This window comes from Cygnus atratus, chromosome 4 (assembly GCF_013377495.2).
Source record: "Cygnus atratus isolate AKBS03 ecotype Queensland, Australia chromosome 4, CAtr_DNAZoo_HiC_assembly, whole genome shotgun sequence".
NCBI lineage: Eukaryota > Metazoa > Chordata > Aves > Anseriformes > Anatidae > Cygnus > Cygnus atratus.
In genome coordinates, this window is record NC_066365.1 from 43512436 (window position 1) to 43531294 (window position 18859).

Sequence of the window (18859 nt, forward strand, 5' to 3'; positions counted from 1 at the left end):
TACATAAATAAATAACGTCCAAACACAACTGCATTTAAATTTGCTCTGCTAAAGACACAAGACAGGCTCATCAGTGACACATTGGGAAACCACCAATGCATTCTATCCAAAACAGCAGATGGATCTAAAACCTGCTACACTTCTCTATCTCTACACAAGCCTAAGAACTTACCCCAGCCCTTTCTTTGTTCTGTCACCATCCATTCCTGTCCACCTCAAACAGTAAACATATCAAGATGGACCTAAATCAAATGATCTGGTGTCTTAAAACACTCTTCCAAAAATTTGTAAGATGTAAGTCACCCTTCAACTCCAGAAAGACAGCTAAACTTGCAAGGCTGGCAGAGTATAACCAAGACACAACGCATCACCTCTCACCTGACTCTGAAAATTGCCATCACTCCTGGCTCGTCCCAATTGCTATTTGCCTGATACCATAACAAACTGGAAACTCAAACTGGAAAGTCCCTGAACCAGGCAATTCAGTCTACTACTGAAGAGGAAGAAAAAGAACCTTTGTAAGTGGTGCAAGCACTTTTGTGTAAGTACAAGCAAACTGCAAACCAAATAAAACTTCTATGTCAAAGACTGACAATTGAAGAGAAGAAAATTACAAAGATAAGGGAGAGTAAACACAGAAAATCAGCACATAGGGGTCAACCTCTCAGAAGTACTCTGAGATTAAAGGCTCGCTGGAAGGTGAGGAGCTGCTGATCTGCTGCCAGCAGAACATGTTGTCTCTCATACTGGGAACATGCTACAGGAACTCTAGAAACAATCCTTGTATTTCTTCTTAGTGACTAACAGTTCTTTGGTTCTTCAATAAATAATTACTTTATAAGCCTGAGGAAGTAAGAAATATGTGGAGCTGATAGCCACTGCCCACTGAGAAGGATCTGAGGGCAGAGGGTTATGCCAAGGGTTGAACTCCTTTATTGGGGGGTGGGGGGGGGGGTGGGGGGAATGGGACAACACTAAAATAGAAAAGAAATGAATTCAGTAAGGTCAGAGCAAAGAGAAGACTGAATCAGATACAGCAGAGTAACCCAGTACCAGAAGGGAGGACAGGATTTTAGGATTTTAGTGGGGGAATTATCAAAGTGGCAGGCTAGTTCCCACAGATTGAAAGCCAACTTTTGCAACCTGCCAATATTGCTTTTTGAATTGCTGTTTCAAAGTAGTATTGTGGGGAAAAAAACGCAAACACAACACCCTTCTGTTGCTGTTCCGTAATACCAGCAAGACTAGCTGCACAAATCAGATTAAAGGAATAGATGAAAATGGGCCGCACGCAAGTCTCTAGTTTTGAAATAAAAGCATTTGTCTGAATTCATCAAAAACAGGTAAGTGAGAAACTCCACAACAGTGCAGAAGGGAAGAGAAAAAGAGGAGCACAAATTCATATCACCTAAAATTGACCTCAGTGCCTTGGGGTCCCAACACAGTTGAGACTGAGAGAGAGACAGAGCTTCACAGAGCAACTCAGCCCGATTATCAGCTGCCTTTCAGAAGTCCCACACGTGGTCATCTCTCACCCAGCTTCTCCCTCTTTCCTTCAGTGGGAACAAACATCATGATGAGATGTCTAACTCAGGCACCTCAGTTAGGTGCCTGAAGTTGCAAAGAATCCTCCCTTTCTGCCTAAATTTTCACAATAAGAGGTAATAAATGCAAAAGAGATAATAAATAGAAAAAAAGAGATAGTCATTCCTATCATAATGTCCTTCTATCTAGACACAGAGATTTTGGCAAACACAAAGGAAAAACTTCTTAAAATGAATTAAGACACCACAAATTTCCTACAACTTTCAGCAACAGTGGCAAAATCCATTAGTGGTACTTTGCGCACACAAAAGCCAGGGAGAAAACACCTACATGTTGCTTTCACCCCATTTCAAATATGCAGACTATCGCACAAGCCTTCTGAGGTGCTATTCAAATGAATTTTAGGACCCCCTACATGTCATTTAGCATCAACAAGAGTGACAGAAGTGGCCATACAAATAGGACCACTAAATGTGAGCTTGCAAGGTACGAGTTATAAAAGAAAATAGTTCACCAGGCAAAAATTCAGTCAACTTACTTTGAATTTCTATAATGCAGGGTAGAATTCAAAAAAGCAGTGGTATTAAAAGCAAAAATAGCTAATAACACACTACGTTCACATTCTGGTCAAGTCCTAAACAAAGTACGTGTCTCCTCATTTTAAAAGGATATAGAAAAGTAGGGAAAAACACCACAGTCCCCCACCAACAATGCACTCTGAAGGAAGAATTCAGTTGGATTCACACAAGGCAGTATATGCTCGACAGAACTAGGTGGATTGTTTTTGCATACCATCCTGAGGAACTTGCTGACTGCAATTAACCCAAATCACGGTGCACACGCTGGAACGGCCAGCTACACATCTTCACCTGCACACGAACTGAAAGGAAAGGTCTCGCAGCAGAGCAATGAAGTGTGATATTCTGTCACTGTGGAAATGGTTGCAAAGACTAGCCTTAGGGCTGAGCTTACACACAGGGAGACAGTGCTCTGCTACAGTCTGTAAGACACCAAGATTTCATTACTGCCATAATCTTTAGCTCTCCCTAGGTCAACAGAGCTCAGAATATGATGCAGAACAGCAACTCCCCAGAGGTTGTTCACCAGCAGCAGTAAAGAAATAAAGCAGACGTGCAAAGGATGTCTCATCCAGAACCTTTTGGCTGCAAAGACACAAATCTGAGTGTTGAATTACAGTAAAGGGAATGAAGCGGGCAAGCAAAACCCATAGCACTCTACAAAAATTTCAGAAAGACCCATAGGAGAGGGAGGAACAACTACAGCGCAACTCTCCAAACCGATGAAATATTAACTTCTGATTTATAACGTGCATCCCCTTTCTCCTAAATCCCTGCTGCAAAAAAAGCAGCCTTCTAAAAAGGTTGTAACACATAGCAAAGTTCAAGAAAGGTTCTGTAAAAACAGAAAACGAGATCCCACATGGAACCGGGCAGACAAGGGTTTTGCACGTGTCTTGGTCACCAGCAATGCGCACAGCAGTCTGGACGTAAGCAGAAGGACAGGGGAATGCTGAAAGGCAAAGCACAGGGAGAAGCACACGGTGACACCTCCACCTCAGCAGCTCCTCTTCCTCCGGCACACAGCCTCGCTTTATCTGCCACCCCAAACTCACTTGTAGCTGCTTTCCCCATCCATAACTTTGAATACCCTTGGAATAAAAAAAGAGCTCAAGATGTGTCAATGACAGTTCTTTCATTATCCATGTAACGTGTGAACAACACTGGTCTTACAATCAAAGGGCAACACCGACAGGTTGTGGATCACCTAAAGTGTGAGTTAGTAACAAAAAATTCCTAACTAGCTTGCCATAGAGCACCTTTCAGAAGCAGACAGCAGAGCGTTCTGTAAAGGTTAGCACATATCCTCCAAAACCAAGAAGTAAAGTGACTTGCACAAGGCCACCCAAACCACTCGCTTCTATCACATATCCCTGTTCTTTAGCTACTACCCCAAGTATACGTATAACAGAGGTTTTTCCAGGTCTTCAACAAAAGACTGCAAGAGGGGGATTTGGCTCAGCGGCCTCCTAAACAGTCAAGCAGTTAACGCTCTACTCTACAACCTAAGAAGTGAAGACTGATTCAAAAATTACATTTTCTTTACAGCCTACTTAAAATTCTGCAGATTTCAGAGAACAAGCTCTGCGTTGTCTAAACAATTTGGAGTTCATGATTAAAACAAGTAATTATTTTCATTCGGTATCAGGTGACACCAGCCTCAAAAAACATAAATGGCAAAGGTGTCAAGACAATATGGGATGGAGCACTTGTACAAAATGCCTTTACTTGTAGCTTTATTTTAAGTGACTCTGCACTCTTCTTATTCAGTTTGCATATGGCTACTTCAAATCAGTTAAAAATGGAAAAAATAACAGCTTCTCAAGAATAGAAACTTAAAAATCATAGAAGTCTCAGCTTAATTCAGCATGTGCATCAGTGGATTTACTTGTCACCAACTGCACAGCCTAAAAGCCACCAAGGGGGCTGACAAGTGAATAATGTATATATAACAAATGAAAAAAAAAAAAGAGGTTATTCTTAACGTAGATCAGACTTCTGTCTGCTATTTGGAAAAAATCCCATAGCTGATCAGTTATTTCATGACTGAAAATGTTTTCAGATTGAATTTTTTAGATAACAAACAACATTAAGGTCAAACTTCAAAAGATGAAGGAATGCGATCCCTGATTTTCTAACAAATCCACCCATACAACCAACTGTCTAGCTGGATAGTTCTGGGACAAGGAGCGCAGGCAAATAAAAACCTAACCTTACAGAAAGAAAAAATCTGAAGGTTAATCAATACAGGATGACTTCACAAAATACCATGCAAGCAGATCCATTAACCAGACACATATATGTTTCTTGAAGAAAGCTGGACTCCTATCTCGTTCATGCTTTCTTTTGCTTCAACCCCCCATCATATTTTTAAAAGTTTGCTAAGAACACAACAGATTGGCTACATAAGGGAGCCCTGTGGGTGTACATTACTGCAGAGCACCGACGCAACATAGCGCAGTGCAGCAGGTTAACAGCCAGCTAGGAAAGTGTTCGGTGGATAAGTGGAAAGAGAGGAAAATTAGTAGAGAGGAATTTATTATGGAAATTAGGACTATAAGCAACAGTTCCACAGCAAGTGAGCAGTACTGAGGTTTCCCAGCGCGTGTTGCAGACATTCACGTGAACAACACAAAACAGCAAAGTGTTCTAGGACATAGCACCACCAACATGAGATGCTGTGACTAATTAGTGGCCCTGCAACTGCATCCAGTTAGCTGTTAGAGGCTTGATTTCTACTGAAACCAAGTACTTCAATATCCAATTAACAACAAGTGTCAGAGCAATCAGTCAAACACGTGGCTTCAGCCAGAGCAGTTAGGCACGTAACCTTGACTGGTGAGGCAAAACTGAGTCTATAAAATTAGATTAAGACATACCTAGGAATCATTACTAGAAGCACGCAACATAAAATTTTGCTTACTCTTCTTAAAAATGTATCCAAGGAAACAGAAACTGCACTACATTCTCTGCTACAATACTTGTCCTGGAAGCACAGAAGGAATCTGCACTATGTTGTTACCTTCCCTTCAACAAAACAATGAGTCTCAGTAGTATACCAGTGACTCAGCTGATGTTTAACAAATAAAAGTAAATGACATTTGAGGAAGCCACTGGCAGGATAGTTTAGTGGTGAACTGTCATAGCAGGTTGAACTGGATTCAGAATAGATTTCCTTGAGACCTGACTTATGTATGTCATCATTGCCCTGTTTAGCAGCACTCCATCCAGCTCCAAATGGGTTGATATGGCCAGAAGGCACAGCACAGTGATAATGGCATGAGCTCGAGAGACAGTAGCAAATTAAGCAACAAGAGATTAGTAGCTCTGGTGCTCAGCAGAACTAACCAACCCTTGCAGATGCTGATGGCACTACACCATTTCCAGGAAAAGCTGTCTGGGGCCGACACAGGCATTTCCACCCAGCACTTCGCTGCACAGCACGGACTCTTAACAAGCCAAGTGTGACATCCGAGCTGGCTGCGTGCAGCATCCTGTTCACAGATTTCATTTCCCATTCCTATAGTTTGGGAGCGAGGGTCTGTAGCTGCGCAGCCCAATTCCCAGATGACTCATCATCATGCAGTAAGACAGAAATGTTTTCTTCAAGGGGTTGGGGAGCTGCTGAGAAACACCAGCACAACTGCTTGCAGAGTCAAGAGCCAGTAAGAGCAAATACATTTTCTTTTGCTCAATCTTCTTAAACCAGTGCAGAGTCTTCTTAAAGTAGATCAGCTCCCCAGTTCTATTTATGTTGTGTCTGTTACTGAATTACTATAACAGAACTGAAAGAGTTCTCAGTGGGGCAATGATGACTGAAGATGGCACTGCCAGAATAATTGTCCATGTAATGACAGTCCCTGATGGGTAACTGCTTGGCAGCGATCACCTACCCACGGCATACAGCTCTGCCCTCTGTTAAAACCTTGCGATCTCACTGAAGACATTGAGGGCACAGCGGTAGGAATTGCATGTAAAATTACTCAACTGCTTTACACAAATCGGAGCAATCACTCTTCATAGCATCGTTTCAATGCACTTTGATTACAAATGCTAACATTTGGTTTCTACTTAAATTTGTGTCTGCTTGGCAAAAGGCTCCAACTTACACAGCTATTTAGGATCTGCTCAGAGCAGGCATCCTAAGCTTTTTACTGCTTGCCCCCTCAGCACATAAAACTATGGATCAGGACATATGCTTCTGCACTACCAACTCTTTCTAGAGCGTTAAAAACTCAAGTTTTTGTAAACGGGTTTTTAAAATTCGAACTAAATAAATATGTAAACAAAAGGATGATGCACAACATTTATTGGCAACTTGAGACTTCCACTTTACAAAACGACTCTCTTTTGGTAGGACATTTCAATGCATAACTGTGACTCTAACAATGTTGCTAGTGTACTGCAAAAAAATAACTTACTTTTGGCACATCAACTGCCACCTCCCTCATGGCGCTGGGCCTGACATCATTCATCCCTTGCAGGAAGTCATTGAAAGCAATCATCACTGACCCAGCCACCTCGTTGTCTGAGGGGTTAGCTCGCTTCCCCAGAGCTCTCCGCAGTGCGTACAAACCTATTAAAAACAAAACCCATAAAAACATGTAGACTTCATCCTGTTTCTCACAAACACAAAGTGCACAACACACAAACACACGGCAGCGTTGGAAAGGAAATGATAGTCAAAAGCACGTCCCAGCGCCGGGCCTTAACTAGGTCAAGGAACATGCAAGACACTTCTGATGAGAGAGGAAGAAAAAGGGGATCTTATGACCACAGACAGAATATAAACTAAATCAGTTCCAAAAGACAGAACAAAACAGCCCTATCCCTGTGTTCCTGAGATGAAGCTAACAGGACAAAACCTGCACACGGCCATACACTGATCATTTTTAAATGACAAATTGGGAAGAAGGATAATGAGTATTTGAGACAAGTACTGATTTAACACTTGCAAGATACCCGTAAACGTGTCCATTCCTCTATTTATTAGGACTTTGTTTTCCCCTCCCTTTGCTGTTCTTAAAAAAATAATGCAACTGATGTGATTTCTGTTGCTTTCATTGGGATCCTGTTTTGCTACCTGGTAGGATGCCAAATACCATTATTTTTCTTGATATGCAACAAACACTCCCTCTTTTCTATACCTCTGCATTTCTGAATAGCTCTTCTTTCCTTTCCAGCCATCAGTGTACTTTCCAGATGTACACAGGCCTAGCTTTGACCTTCTCTTTCATTTGGCCAAACCACTGACACACACCATTTATGAATCTTAACGCCAATTCCTAGCTTCTCCCTAAAATCCAGTCCTTCACACCCTGCAGAGGTGGCCCCCACTCACCCCACAGCAGCCCCAGCAGTGCCACCTGCAAGCCCCGCGCATTCAGACCAAGCAACCACATCGCCCACTGTGCAAGACGCCCAGAAGCACCATGCTTTTCCCACTGTATAATTACGCCTTTTAGGGTCTAATACAATTTGGAGTTGTATTGCTGCTATTTCCAATCCAGCTCTATGACTCAGAGCTGTGAAATGTGTGATATATTAATGCGTGATGAGTATAATCCTATACGCAGGCACGCAGACATGTACACACGCAGACATGTAGTACACAGCCTGACGTGTGTTACAAAAAACTGGGACAGTTCATACGGCACCAGATTGTCTTGCATGACCATAAAAAGACAAACATTTGTTAAATCTTTTCTATATTTAACCAGAGAAAACATCAATTAGTGCTACAGGAAAGCACAATAAAAGGGATAAGCTGTTTCTGAAAATAGACGTGGTTTTAACTTGCAGCAGATTATTGTCTTTTTTCTGCAGAGGCACTGGTAGATGGGGACATACAAAGTTTCTGACAATGACAGGAATTCTGCATTTCCTACAATATATACAGCGTGTGAAGAGATATAATATCTCCCCTGTGCACCGGTACAGCTGGTGTCTCTCCATAAACTGCCAATTATGACAGAGTCAGAGCACCTGCATTCAATACCCAGGCTCTTAATACAATAATGAAAAAAAAAGTTTGCAATTCAGGTTTCCCCTTGTGCAGAACATCCAGAACTAATAAGATATATAAATAAAAACATTCCATGAGGCCAAGGAGAAAATGAAAATCTGGTCACCAGAGGACATGCATAAAATACAACTCATTTTAACAACCCAGACAATTTTCATGGTTCTTCCTCCCCCACTTCTTCCTTCCTCCAAAACAGTTCATTTTAAGCAAACAAAAGTGAGAAGACACAGATTCATCTCCATAGATTTAAAATTTGCATCCAAGCAGATAACAAAGCGGGCAGGTTATTCTAGAGCCAGAGCAGCAATGCCATGGAGGGGAGGCAGGTACTGGGGGCCAAGTCCTACGGTTTGGTTTTGGTGAAGTCAATTCATTTGGCACTCGCATCTAAAAAAAATGAAAGAATAAATAGCATAGCATGAAGTTAAGGCATAGAGAAAGCAAGTAACTGATTGCTGTTCCTCATTTCTGTACCTAACTGTTCCATCACGTACTAGTTTAGCACAAGGCCCGTCTGATGAATTTTAACCGCCTCATGGTTATCTTATTCTCATTACATGAGGAATTCCTAACATGAACAAGTTTATTTCAAAAAATTGAGAAAAAAAAAAAAAACAGGTAAAAAGGCACAAAGAGAAGATCACTCTTGAGCATTGTGCTGCCAGTGCTGCCAGGAGCACCCGAGTGAAGTTTCAGCCATCAGCAGCGGGTTTGAAATGCAGCAGCCCTGATCCAGAACAGGAATAAAGAGGTCACAGCTTTCCAAACAAAGCCTGAATTAATTTCAGCATGTGCACGCACACGCCATTGCACAGGTCAGCATTTAATTGAAACAATGTTTTACATTAAAACAATAATAAAAAACAGATTGGAAAAGAAAGCATGATTCTTCCTGTTTCCTCCTGTTATCATAATCATTCTTTCCTGCACTTCAGACTGACCTCTACCCAGAGGGGGAAGAAAGTCTTATTAACAGGAGAAGGATACAGCCAGTGGCTTGCCTGAGGGGAAAGAAAACACATCCTTGTCTAGAGACACTGAAAAATATGTGTAATGTAAGGAAATGCGGGGCAGGGTGCAAAATACACCGCTAGAAGCGGCGCACAGGCAAGGGAGGTGAACCACCAGAGCGAACGCAAGTTGATCTGCCCCACAAAACACCGAGCGGCTCGGCTTGGCCATCTGGCTCCTTTGGCATGGGGATGTGCTGTCCGGAGCACGTGCACCGCTGCAAACTGGCTCTGAGCACGGCACGGTTCAGCGTCGCTTGCTCCTTTTGAGACCCAGCTGACCTGAAGGGATTGCTGAATGCCAGCGGCCTGTCACTGAAACGCCACTCGGAAGGCAGCATCTGCAACCGTGAGCAGCGCTGATGCTCAGCAGAGTATAAATGGAAAATCCCAGTTTACAAAAAAAAAAAAAAAAAAAAAAAAAAAAAGGAAAGAAACAAGCATAATAAGTCATGCATGATTACCAGCAATGGAAAATAAACAATCTGTTCTAGTCTGGCAACTGTGCGCCCTACCTCACTAACTCATCCTGCCTGTCTAGAACAGAGGAAATTAAGCGGACAGAAGGGGAAAAGACCAGCAGAACGCCTTGTCCTGGTACAGCTGGTCCTCCTTTGGTACGGGGCTGAGCATGAGGTAGATAGCATTGTTCCCCTGCAAGATTTTCCTGCTCATAGCTTGGCTAAGTGTTGGCACATTAGATCATAATCGCAAATGCCTGGGTCTAAAAATAGACTCCACCACGCTGCTACATTTGTCAGTCTGTGTATAATTACACCCTACTGTAAATAATAGAAAGCATCCACCCAAAACAATGAACATTCATACTTTAGGTTTCTAAACCAAATACACACAACACACGAGGAAATCAACCAAACCAAACAAAATCATTAAACACGCTTCTTTCACTGCCCATCAGCCACTTCTTCCACAAATCCGTCTTGCCTGGACTTACTCTACCAGAGGCATAACACCAGCATTTGTAAGCGGCTTCACAAAAATTGTAATTTTCATGCAAGCTTGTTTACAAGAGGAAATGCTTCTTCTTTCCCTGCTAATCCGGCATTTCCCTCCCAAATTACTCTGGCCAAGCCCTGGAGACGCATACCATTCCTTGCTGTGACAGCTTTCAGATCCACCACCATGCTCTCCTGCCTGGCTGTAAGAGGAATGCTCAACAGCAAACAAGAGAGATTTCAGCTCCCTAACGGCACTGCATGGGGCATCTTCCTCTACTTCTAGGCCTTTAGACACCGTACTTCAAAATTTAACAGTTTTATGCATAGAAATGAACGTTTCATATAACTTAGAATCAATTCTGAACTTTAGAAACCCTAACAGGGGTATACCTGACTTCACAAGCAATGGATACAAAAGTTATTCCAGTGCTTGATAATTTTAAGATAAGGATCTCTTCTCCTTTATTATTTGACAAATTATGCTAGGAAATCTTTTACAGAACTTCATGTATCACTGACTACAAATCGCATGTATTCTTGAACATGTAACCTCATAAATAAATGGAGTTTATAGTCCTTTATTATGATATCGGATGGTCACTTACAAGAAAAAACACACGTATCTTGTTGCAGGAACCACCCCTCACCATGGCTAGCTGAGGTGTGTTCCGCCATTTGCATCCTAAGAAACTTCTATAATTTAGGAATGTTTTCTTTTGTTTGGTGATTGTTTTATTTTGTTTGTTTCAAACACAGCAATAAATTTATTGAGGAACAAAAAAATACCTGAAGATAAGGCTACTATAAATATGTTTTTAAAACTTATTTCTTGTGATTTTATTCTCTACATAAAAATGCATGCCCATGTAGAAATTTTTCAAAGAGCAGAAACCCTGAGCTTTTTTTTTTTTTTCCCCTCTCTTGTAATCACATACTGCAATTTGTCTTCAGCTGCCAGCGCTGTATGGTAAAATCCCCAAAGAACTTTCATATACTGTTTGCACAGGAAAGATAATGCCCTTAAATCCCTTGTAACCATAACATTGCAAATTCCCTCAGCTAACCTGAGCATTGATCTACTGTAGGGACAGCATACGCAATTTATAGCCCTTTGTGAGGAGCCCTGGCGTTTGCTGGAACATGTCTGTGGAGCTGACTGCAAGTCGCTGGGAGGTGCAGCAGGGGAGGGAAAGGAAGGAAGGAGGAACTATATTTTCAAAACTCCTTTCATACAGGAAACAGTTTATTCACAGATCAGATATGCACACATCATTTATCCTAAGGGAATGACAGCGCAGGGAAGTAACGAATCCCAGACTGCCCGTGTTTGTAGCCCGCTCTCACGTGCGGCACACCTAAGCTAAGGTGAGACCCATGTGTGCAAGAAGGAAAACAAGGCCTGCCCGCCTACCTGAACAGCAAGACGCCACAGAGAGCACCTAAATGCTGGTCCAGTTGTAACTAGGATCGCTCTCAGGCCAGGATACAGCTGAGAGTTAGAGTGGGGAAACCAGGGAAAAGCTGCCCTTAAAAATATTCAAGTTCTGCATCCCAAGAGCAGCATCCATTCAACACACAGATACTTACTGGTCGCCGGTTTTATTCCTGCAGGACTAACAGAGACCTACAACTTGAGTTACATTTTACCAGAGAATCTTTTGTGAACTTTATTAACTACAAAAAGAACTAAGACTGCTCTCAAACCCCAAGTTTGCCATTATATATTCCTAGAAACCATTTTATCGGGAGCCTGAGAGGGAGTCAGAAAGCCTTGACCTTTTCTGCTACTGCACCATTTTTACACAGACACATTCTCTAGCTATAGCCATGCTTGAAACACAGGATGCTTCCTTCTCCGCCTGAATTGGCACCAGCTATGGGAAACAGCATTCTTGATGCAGATACTGAGAAAACCTGCACCTTTGCAACCTGATGATGAGCATCGACTCTGAACAGATCAGTTGGCACCTTCCAGGTGCGAGAAAGATGGAGCGCGACAAACCGCTCTGTAGAGCACTCGGTCCCTCCCCATGTACTGCAATGAAAACAAACCCCCACTGATTTTAGTACGGGCAGGGTCAAAATGGATTTGAGACCAAATCTACTACCATCACTGTTACATTTAAAACCAGACTCAACACAGAAGTAGAAAGGAAAAAAGATGCATACTAGTTGCTTCACAGAGACAATGCTGTATGTGAGCAATGAGAAACCCCAGGGTCAGGAACGAGGTGGGCACATCCCACCTGGGCTCCACACGCTCCTGCTGGCCATGTCTGGCTTAAAGCTCGTGAGTGCTGAAGATGGAGATTGACTGTCTTGGTCTTGTTACACTGCAAATCAGTGGGATGGAACACGGCATGAGAAAACTCAAACATTCCAGTCTAAATATCTATTGCAGTGTTACATCTGTATCACGCCTGGGTTTTTCCCAGTTCTCCCAGTTTGGGTTTTCCACATTTTGAAGTCCAGTGTTCTGCCATTTCTGCAAAAATCTCTCCGGTTCCTAAGAATACAAAGAGATGGTTTATCAAAAATGTAAGTATTATTAATATCCCCTTGAGTTTAGAAAACCATGTTTTCTAAAGAAAAACCATGAAAACCATGTTTCTCTATACCAAAAACCAAGAGGCCCTTCCCCACATCATTTTGAATGGCCCATGGGAATCAGGATTCAGTCAGAGAATGCAGTAGTAGGTAGTTTGCAACAGCTCAATCTCAACCTTTTTCCACGCTTCCAAAAAAACAAACTAGACATGGTGTTTTCAGTCACTTTCCATAAAGGAATAAACTATAGCACGTCAGGCAGTGCTTTCCCTTCATAATCTGTAACTGTGACCAGTTAATTTCAAAACAACTCCAAATATGCCCTACAAAACAAACAATCCCGTTGCCTTGGCCATCCAGTGCCTTTATCAAAGTCTTCATTTTCAACAGCATCTTGGGTCCAAATTCCTACGCTTAGGAATATAATCCAAGAAAAATATTTACAGTTACTGCACACCCCCGGCAGAACTCTGGCCTAAATTGTCTTGGGAAAGGCTCAAGCTGAACCACGAACTTCAAGGCTTAGAGAAAGGATACAGCCTCGTGCTGCCCTCACACCAGGCCACTTCACCGAGACCATGCTGAGCTGAATGAAGGGCTCAGCTTTGCCTTACGAGGCCAAGAAGCCACTGAGTGAACGCAAAGTTTGTCAGATGGAGGGGGCAGCCAGAGGCTGGGCCTCGGGGCACACAGAGATGCACGCTAATCGAGTTAGCCCAAGCAGCTCACGCTTCCTGCAAATGGCCCATTTACCTAAACTGCAGAAAAACACCATTGATCTAACAAAGATGGTCCTGGATTTCAGGGGAATTTGCCTCCCCATTGATTACGGTGAAGAACAAAAAACCTAGGAGCCCTTCAATTCCTTTTTCTTTATAATGCCAGAGGGCTAAGGTGTATGAACAGGTCTTCAGGGTGGGTTGGAGACGTTTTTTTTGGTTCATAAAAGATGCAGCAGAAAGTGTCTCAGAGCCAGCAAAAATACAAATACAGTACCCTACTGAATGACTTCTATTTTTAAAGATCTAGTAGCATATATAATCAATATTCAGAGGTACAGGTTAAAGAGCATAATGGCTTTTCATCCTAGCCATATTACTTATCAGAATGCAGGGGCAATAAAAGGGCCAAGTGAATATCTAGGACAGTAATACCTCGAAGCAAGAGGACTCAACATCATGACCTTAAGATAGCAGACTATGCCATAGGTCTATGAGAGCTGCGTGGCTTCCCCAATTCAGCAGGAATGCCGAGTTACAATGGTCAAAAACGTAGCTCAATTTCTTCTTTCTGTAACATTTTGGTAACAGCCAGCTCATGTCAGTGAAGCGTTATAAACCTGAAGGCGAAGCAAGGTGATGCCTTTACCTGTATTGCAATCGGGCAACTTCCAAAGCTTTGAGGTAAAGCAGAAGGATGACTGCTGCTTTCACAGAAGTCTGAAAGTTACACTGGTCGCAATGCAGCATCCTTACTGGAACCAAACTGATGTTATTGCAAGAGCAACCACAATTTAAACAAAGACATTTGTTCTTCCTCTCCTCATGATGCTATCTTATCACAGTCCAAGTGTTTTATATCAGCACACTGAAATTATGTGTAGCGAACAAGGATGTTCAAGATAAATTCTAAGAGTTACAAAGCAAATACTTCCTCTCTCTGTAAACAAGATGACTGAACCCACTTCTTGAAGAAATCAAGCTATATTTATATTCACTCTCTTGAAATGCTACAGGCAGCCATAGAAGGATAAGTTTATAATAAATTGCTATATTTGGAAACCTTTGTTGCTAAGCATCTTCTAACATTCAGTACAGTTTATACCATTCATGTCCCTGCTACATAATTAACATTTCATATGTTTTTGAAAAAAAGTGGAGTGCTTATCTTTGTTGTTGAATTAAAACCATTATAATTTTTTTAGGGAATTAATAAAAGGCTGTGTGGCCAATTAATTAAAGCAGAAGCAATGAGATCTCATGGGCATACAAATGCTGACATTACATGCAAGGATAGGGCAGAGTCTATCTCCTGAACACTGCCTCTGCTCGAGATAAAACAATTCAGAATGCAGCTGTTCACACTAAAAGGTAGCCTACTAACCAATTTAGGACACGGGAAACCTCTTCCAGCCTTGAGAACATGACTCTCCCAGCTGCACACATAAGCAAGCCATTTTCTTGGCAAGAATTCTGTGCATGTGAATCCCTCAGAGGGCACTCAAGCCCTCAAGAGTCAACTCATCACATGCTGATGTCCACAGGATATGGTCCAGCGCCTGAGAAGGGATTTGCAGGTTTTCCATATTATGCTGTTAACCTTTCTGAAAGGTTACAGGAGGAAGCAACGTGCAGCTAATGGTGGAAACCACAAGCAAATTGCCAGGCAGTAGAGAAACTCAACAAATCACAATTTCTCCGAGGTAGTCATTATAGATAATGTAACCTTGAACAGAGATGAGGCACATTAATTCTGAGAAGTCTTTCATCAAAACCAGTGATGTTTGCCATGTCAGAAATATCTTTTTTTGCTTTTAGCTTTGACAGACTGATCATAACTGCTCAGTTATTTGTAAATCCAACAAACAGTATCTTACTTAACATGTGATAGAGAGACACACGTACCTTGTGCAACGTCTCAGGCTGGGATACACATACAGACAGAGCTGATGCCTGTCACCCTGTTGTCAGCTCTTGCAACGATACCATAAGCTTCATAATTCTTCATAATTTTTTCATATATTCATGTAATTTTGTCATTTCATTTTATAAAATGCTAAAACTATCTTCTGTAGCAGCAAAGAAGGTATTGAAAGAAAAATCCACAAATACTTGAAATAATCAAAACAGTGCTTAACCGATGATTACGACCATTTGTACTTCAGTATTTCACAGGTGCCTGGTCACAGTAACCTGTTTGGAAAAATCCAGTGCACAATGCACTGATTCTCAGATTTCTTGACCTCCTTTCCTCCCGTTGCCCATTCCAGCATAGACAGCACTGCAGTTCCGTACGCACCATACACGCAGGAGCTGAGAAGTGTTCAGTGCAAGCTGAACTTTAAAAGCTCCTTAAACTCCTTAATCACTTCCATGAAAATGCACTGAGCTGCTGAACAGAACAGACAACTGGCCTGTCTGACCCCAGAAGTATCACTAAGCACTCCTTGCATGGAAGAAAAAACAAGTCCTGCCAAGAAAACAGTTGGAATATGGTTAACGCTACAAGAGCTATTTACTTTTCATTAATCCATGTTCTTCAGAATTGTATAGAAGACAAACAAAAGCTTTTATAACGAAGTATCTTCGGAAACCTAACTAGTGACGCCAAAGTGAAAGTTTTGGCTGCCGTAGCCCTACAATTACTCCATTTACCATGTCATATTAATTTCTACAGCCTTGGTTTATATAAGCAGTATATACACAATATATATAATATTGCGTATAAAAAAAACAGAGTTGAAGTATAAAGATAAGGAAGGACGAGTCCTTTAAAAATTATCTAAACTTTGTATTAAGAATATAAACATATTTAGCTTGTAAACTTTCAGGCTTTCCAGCCACAAAGAAAGTAACTAAAGATGCAAATGGGGTAACTGGGACTCCGGAGTCTCCCAAAGACCAATGCTGCAATACAACTGGCAAGCACGATAATCTTGTGCTAAAAACTGAACGGGTATTTCTGAGCTCAGAATTCATGCTTCTAAATTATTTCCACATTTTACCTGTACTTACATGCACATCACGAGTGAAAGTTACATTTAACTTGAAAACTTGTCAAGGTACCCAACTCAGATACTGCCTGAATACTAAACATCTTGGTTACTCAGAAGCACGCATCAGCAGTCCTAACTACATGTTTATATCAGGTTTTATATTTTAATATACACGAATATTACGTTCAATTCTGAGCACCACATTACCAAAAGGTTATTGACAAACTGGAGGGAGTTCAGAGAAGATCAACAGAAGTTCTCAGAAGGCAGGAAGGACTTATTTATGAGGAAAGATTAAACGAGCTAAATATTTATAGTTTGGCGAAGTAATGAATGAGGAGGTAGGGGACATGACAACAGCCCAAGATATCGTAAGGGTGTAAACACTGCGGAGGGGGACTGGATGTGTTATACAAGGATGAAAATTGAAATAATGGGATAAAAGTAAACAAGGAAAACTTAGGATGAATATCAGAGAACATTCCTGGACAGCAAGCCATTTTGGCCCACGGCACAGTTAATGAAGCAATAGAAGCCCATTGCTCACAACAACAAACAAGACTAGACAAAACACTGGAAAACTTGCCATATGGAATAACCCTGCGCTGCTAAGGAGAAATATTGCTTCATAAAAGCTAGTCTTTTCTAAGTTTAACTCCAGTGAAAGTAGTAATATTTTACAAGGTGTTGAAAATTTAATATAAAAAAAATAGATTTCGAGAGCTTAAATGGCGAAGAAAAAACCCTACTAAGAACATTCCTTAACCACAAAGCAATTTAAATTCAGTGTGCGTAATGCTTCCAAATCATGCTTATGCAGTTTTTTGAAAAGGAAAAAATACATGTCGGCTGCAAAGAATTAAAGCAGCTGGACTGTGTTTTCCCCAGCAGAGGTCACTCCAAGTTAGCAAATGACAAGGAAACGTAACAGCACAGACTCCAGCTTCAGGGAAGACTAATAAAAAGGAGACGAACCTCGTTCCGAGCACTGACTTTGGATGCAAAGCTCCCAGATGACAGCGTGTCCTGCAGTCAGACACCACTAGATGCCAGAGCTTTTGGATCTACACAGAGCTCAGAAAACACGTACCATTCAATTTACACAACATTCAGAATTTATTGTCTAAAAAGCCCTCATGAAGTGGGTAAATATCACCTATTTGCAGCCAGATGAAATCAATGTGTGCATGCATGAGCAGCGCCTAGGCTGGATTGTGTTTGGAATTCAAGCCACAACATTTTCACTCAAAATTTTACATTACATGAGCTAAGGGTTTACTATGTCAGGACTGTGACACAGGTAGACTGACAGACTCCCAAAAACAGAGGGAGGAAAACAAAAAGGGGTCTGCTCTGTTGTTGTTTGTATACATTTGTTTTTAAAAGAATGTTTGGTATCTTAAAGCAGAGCTTAAAACACAACCCTAAGCAGCAGAAGAATGCTATAAAAATAATGCTCTCAGTCCATACAAATTTCTTCTTCTTGATCCATACAAAAGGCCAAATTCGTATTTGAGGACTATCCCTTAAAAATTCTGGAAACTGGCAAGCAAAAGCCTTGCTGTTCCAGGTGCCATCAGCCCTAATAAAATTTCCATCAGCTTAATAGTTAATTCTGATGCAAGAATTAACTGAGCATTATGCCACTGCCAGAGGATGCTGTCTGGGTGCCAAAGGAAATAAAAGTAACCAGCACATACAGCAAATACATATTTGCCAACTACAAGGGAGCAAATATGCGTAAGCAGAACTGAAGAGTCATATTTTGACTAGACTGCTTTAGGCAGCTGCTCATGGGCAGATTTAAGGTCACTTAAACCGCGCCGACGCATTCTAGCAAAATATAAGAATTGATAGAGCGCACTTTTAGTATTTCATCCAATGAAAACAGAAGTGAACTCGTGTTTAAGTGTTGCCTGGAACATAGCGAACCCTTGCTGCGTGACGCGTGGACAACTCTCCGGAGCTGTGCCTGCACCGGAGGCCACGGGAGGCTTTCCAGCCCCCAGCCCGGGCTGCACGCCCCAGCTCCACTGCCCAACCTCACCCAGAGCACGCGGTCCCACGGCACCGCTCACAAGTTCCTTGTCTGTAGACAAACGACACAAAATACAGAAGCAACCACGCAGGCTCATTGCTTCTGGATCCTGGTGATCAGGACCTGCAGGACAAGCTGTCCAGCCTGAGACGCTTGGGATTTTCATACAGAAGGGGGAGGCTGGAGTACAAGCAGAAAAACTTTTAGGGGTCAGTCAGTTAACTCGCTAAACCTTTGGTAAACTGAGACACAGCTAGCTATCTGGTGTGCTAGGGATGGCACATGGGAATCCGTAGTCTTATTAACATTTATTTTTAAAATTGATGAATACTCAGAAGTGTTTTCCCGGTCTGCCCAGGAGCAGTTGGTTTTCTTCATGCTCTATGATTGGCTATGTTTCCTTCGACACAAAAATTACCAGGTCTCATCCCTTTAAAAGCCA

The 18859-nt window shown here is 41.8% G+C and overlaps 1 protein-coding gene across 1 annotated transcript in view; it reads right to left on the reverse strand.

Moving 5' to 3' along the window:
• Positions 1–18859, reverse strand: part of SPATA5 (spermatogenesis associated 5) — a 191807-nt gene that overhangs the window by 160084 nt on the left and 12864 nt on the right. The window contains exon 10 of the mRNA XM_035553149.2: positions 6545–6699. Coding sequence (XP_035409042.2) covers positions 6545–6699 — 155 coding nt within the window. The remainder of the gene's footprint in view (positions 1–6544; positions 6700–18859) is intronic.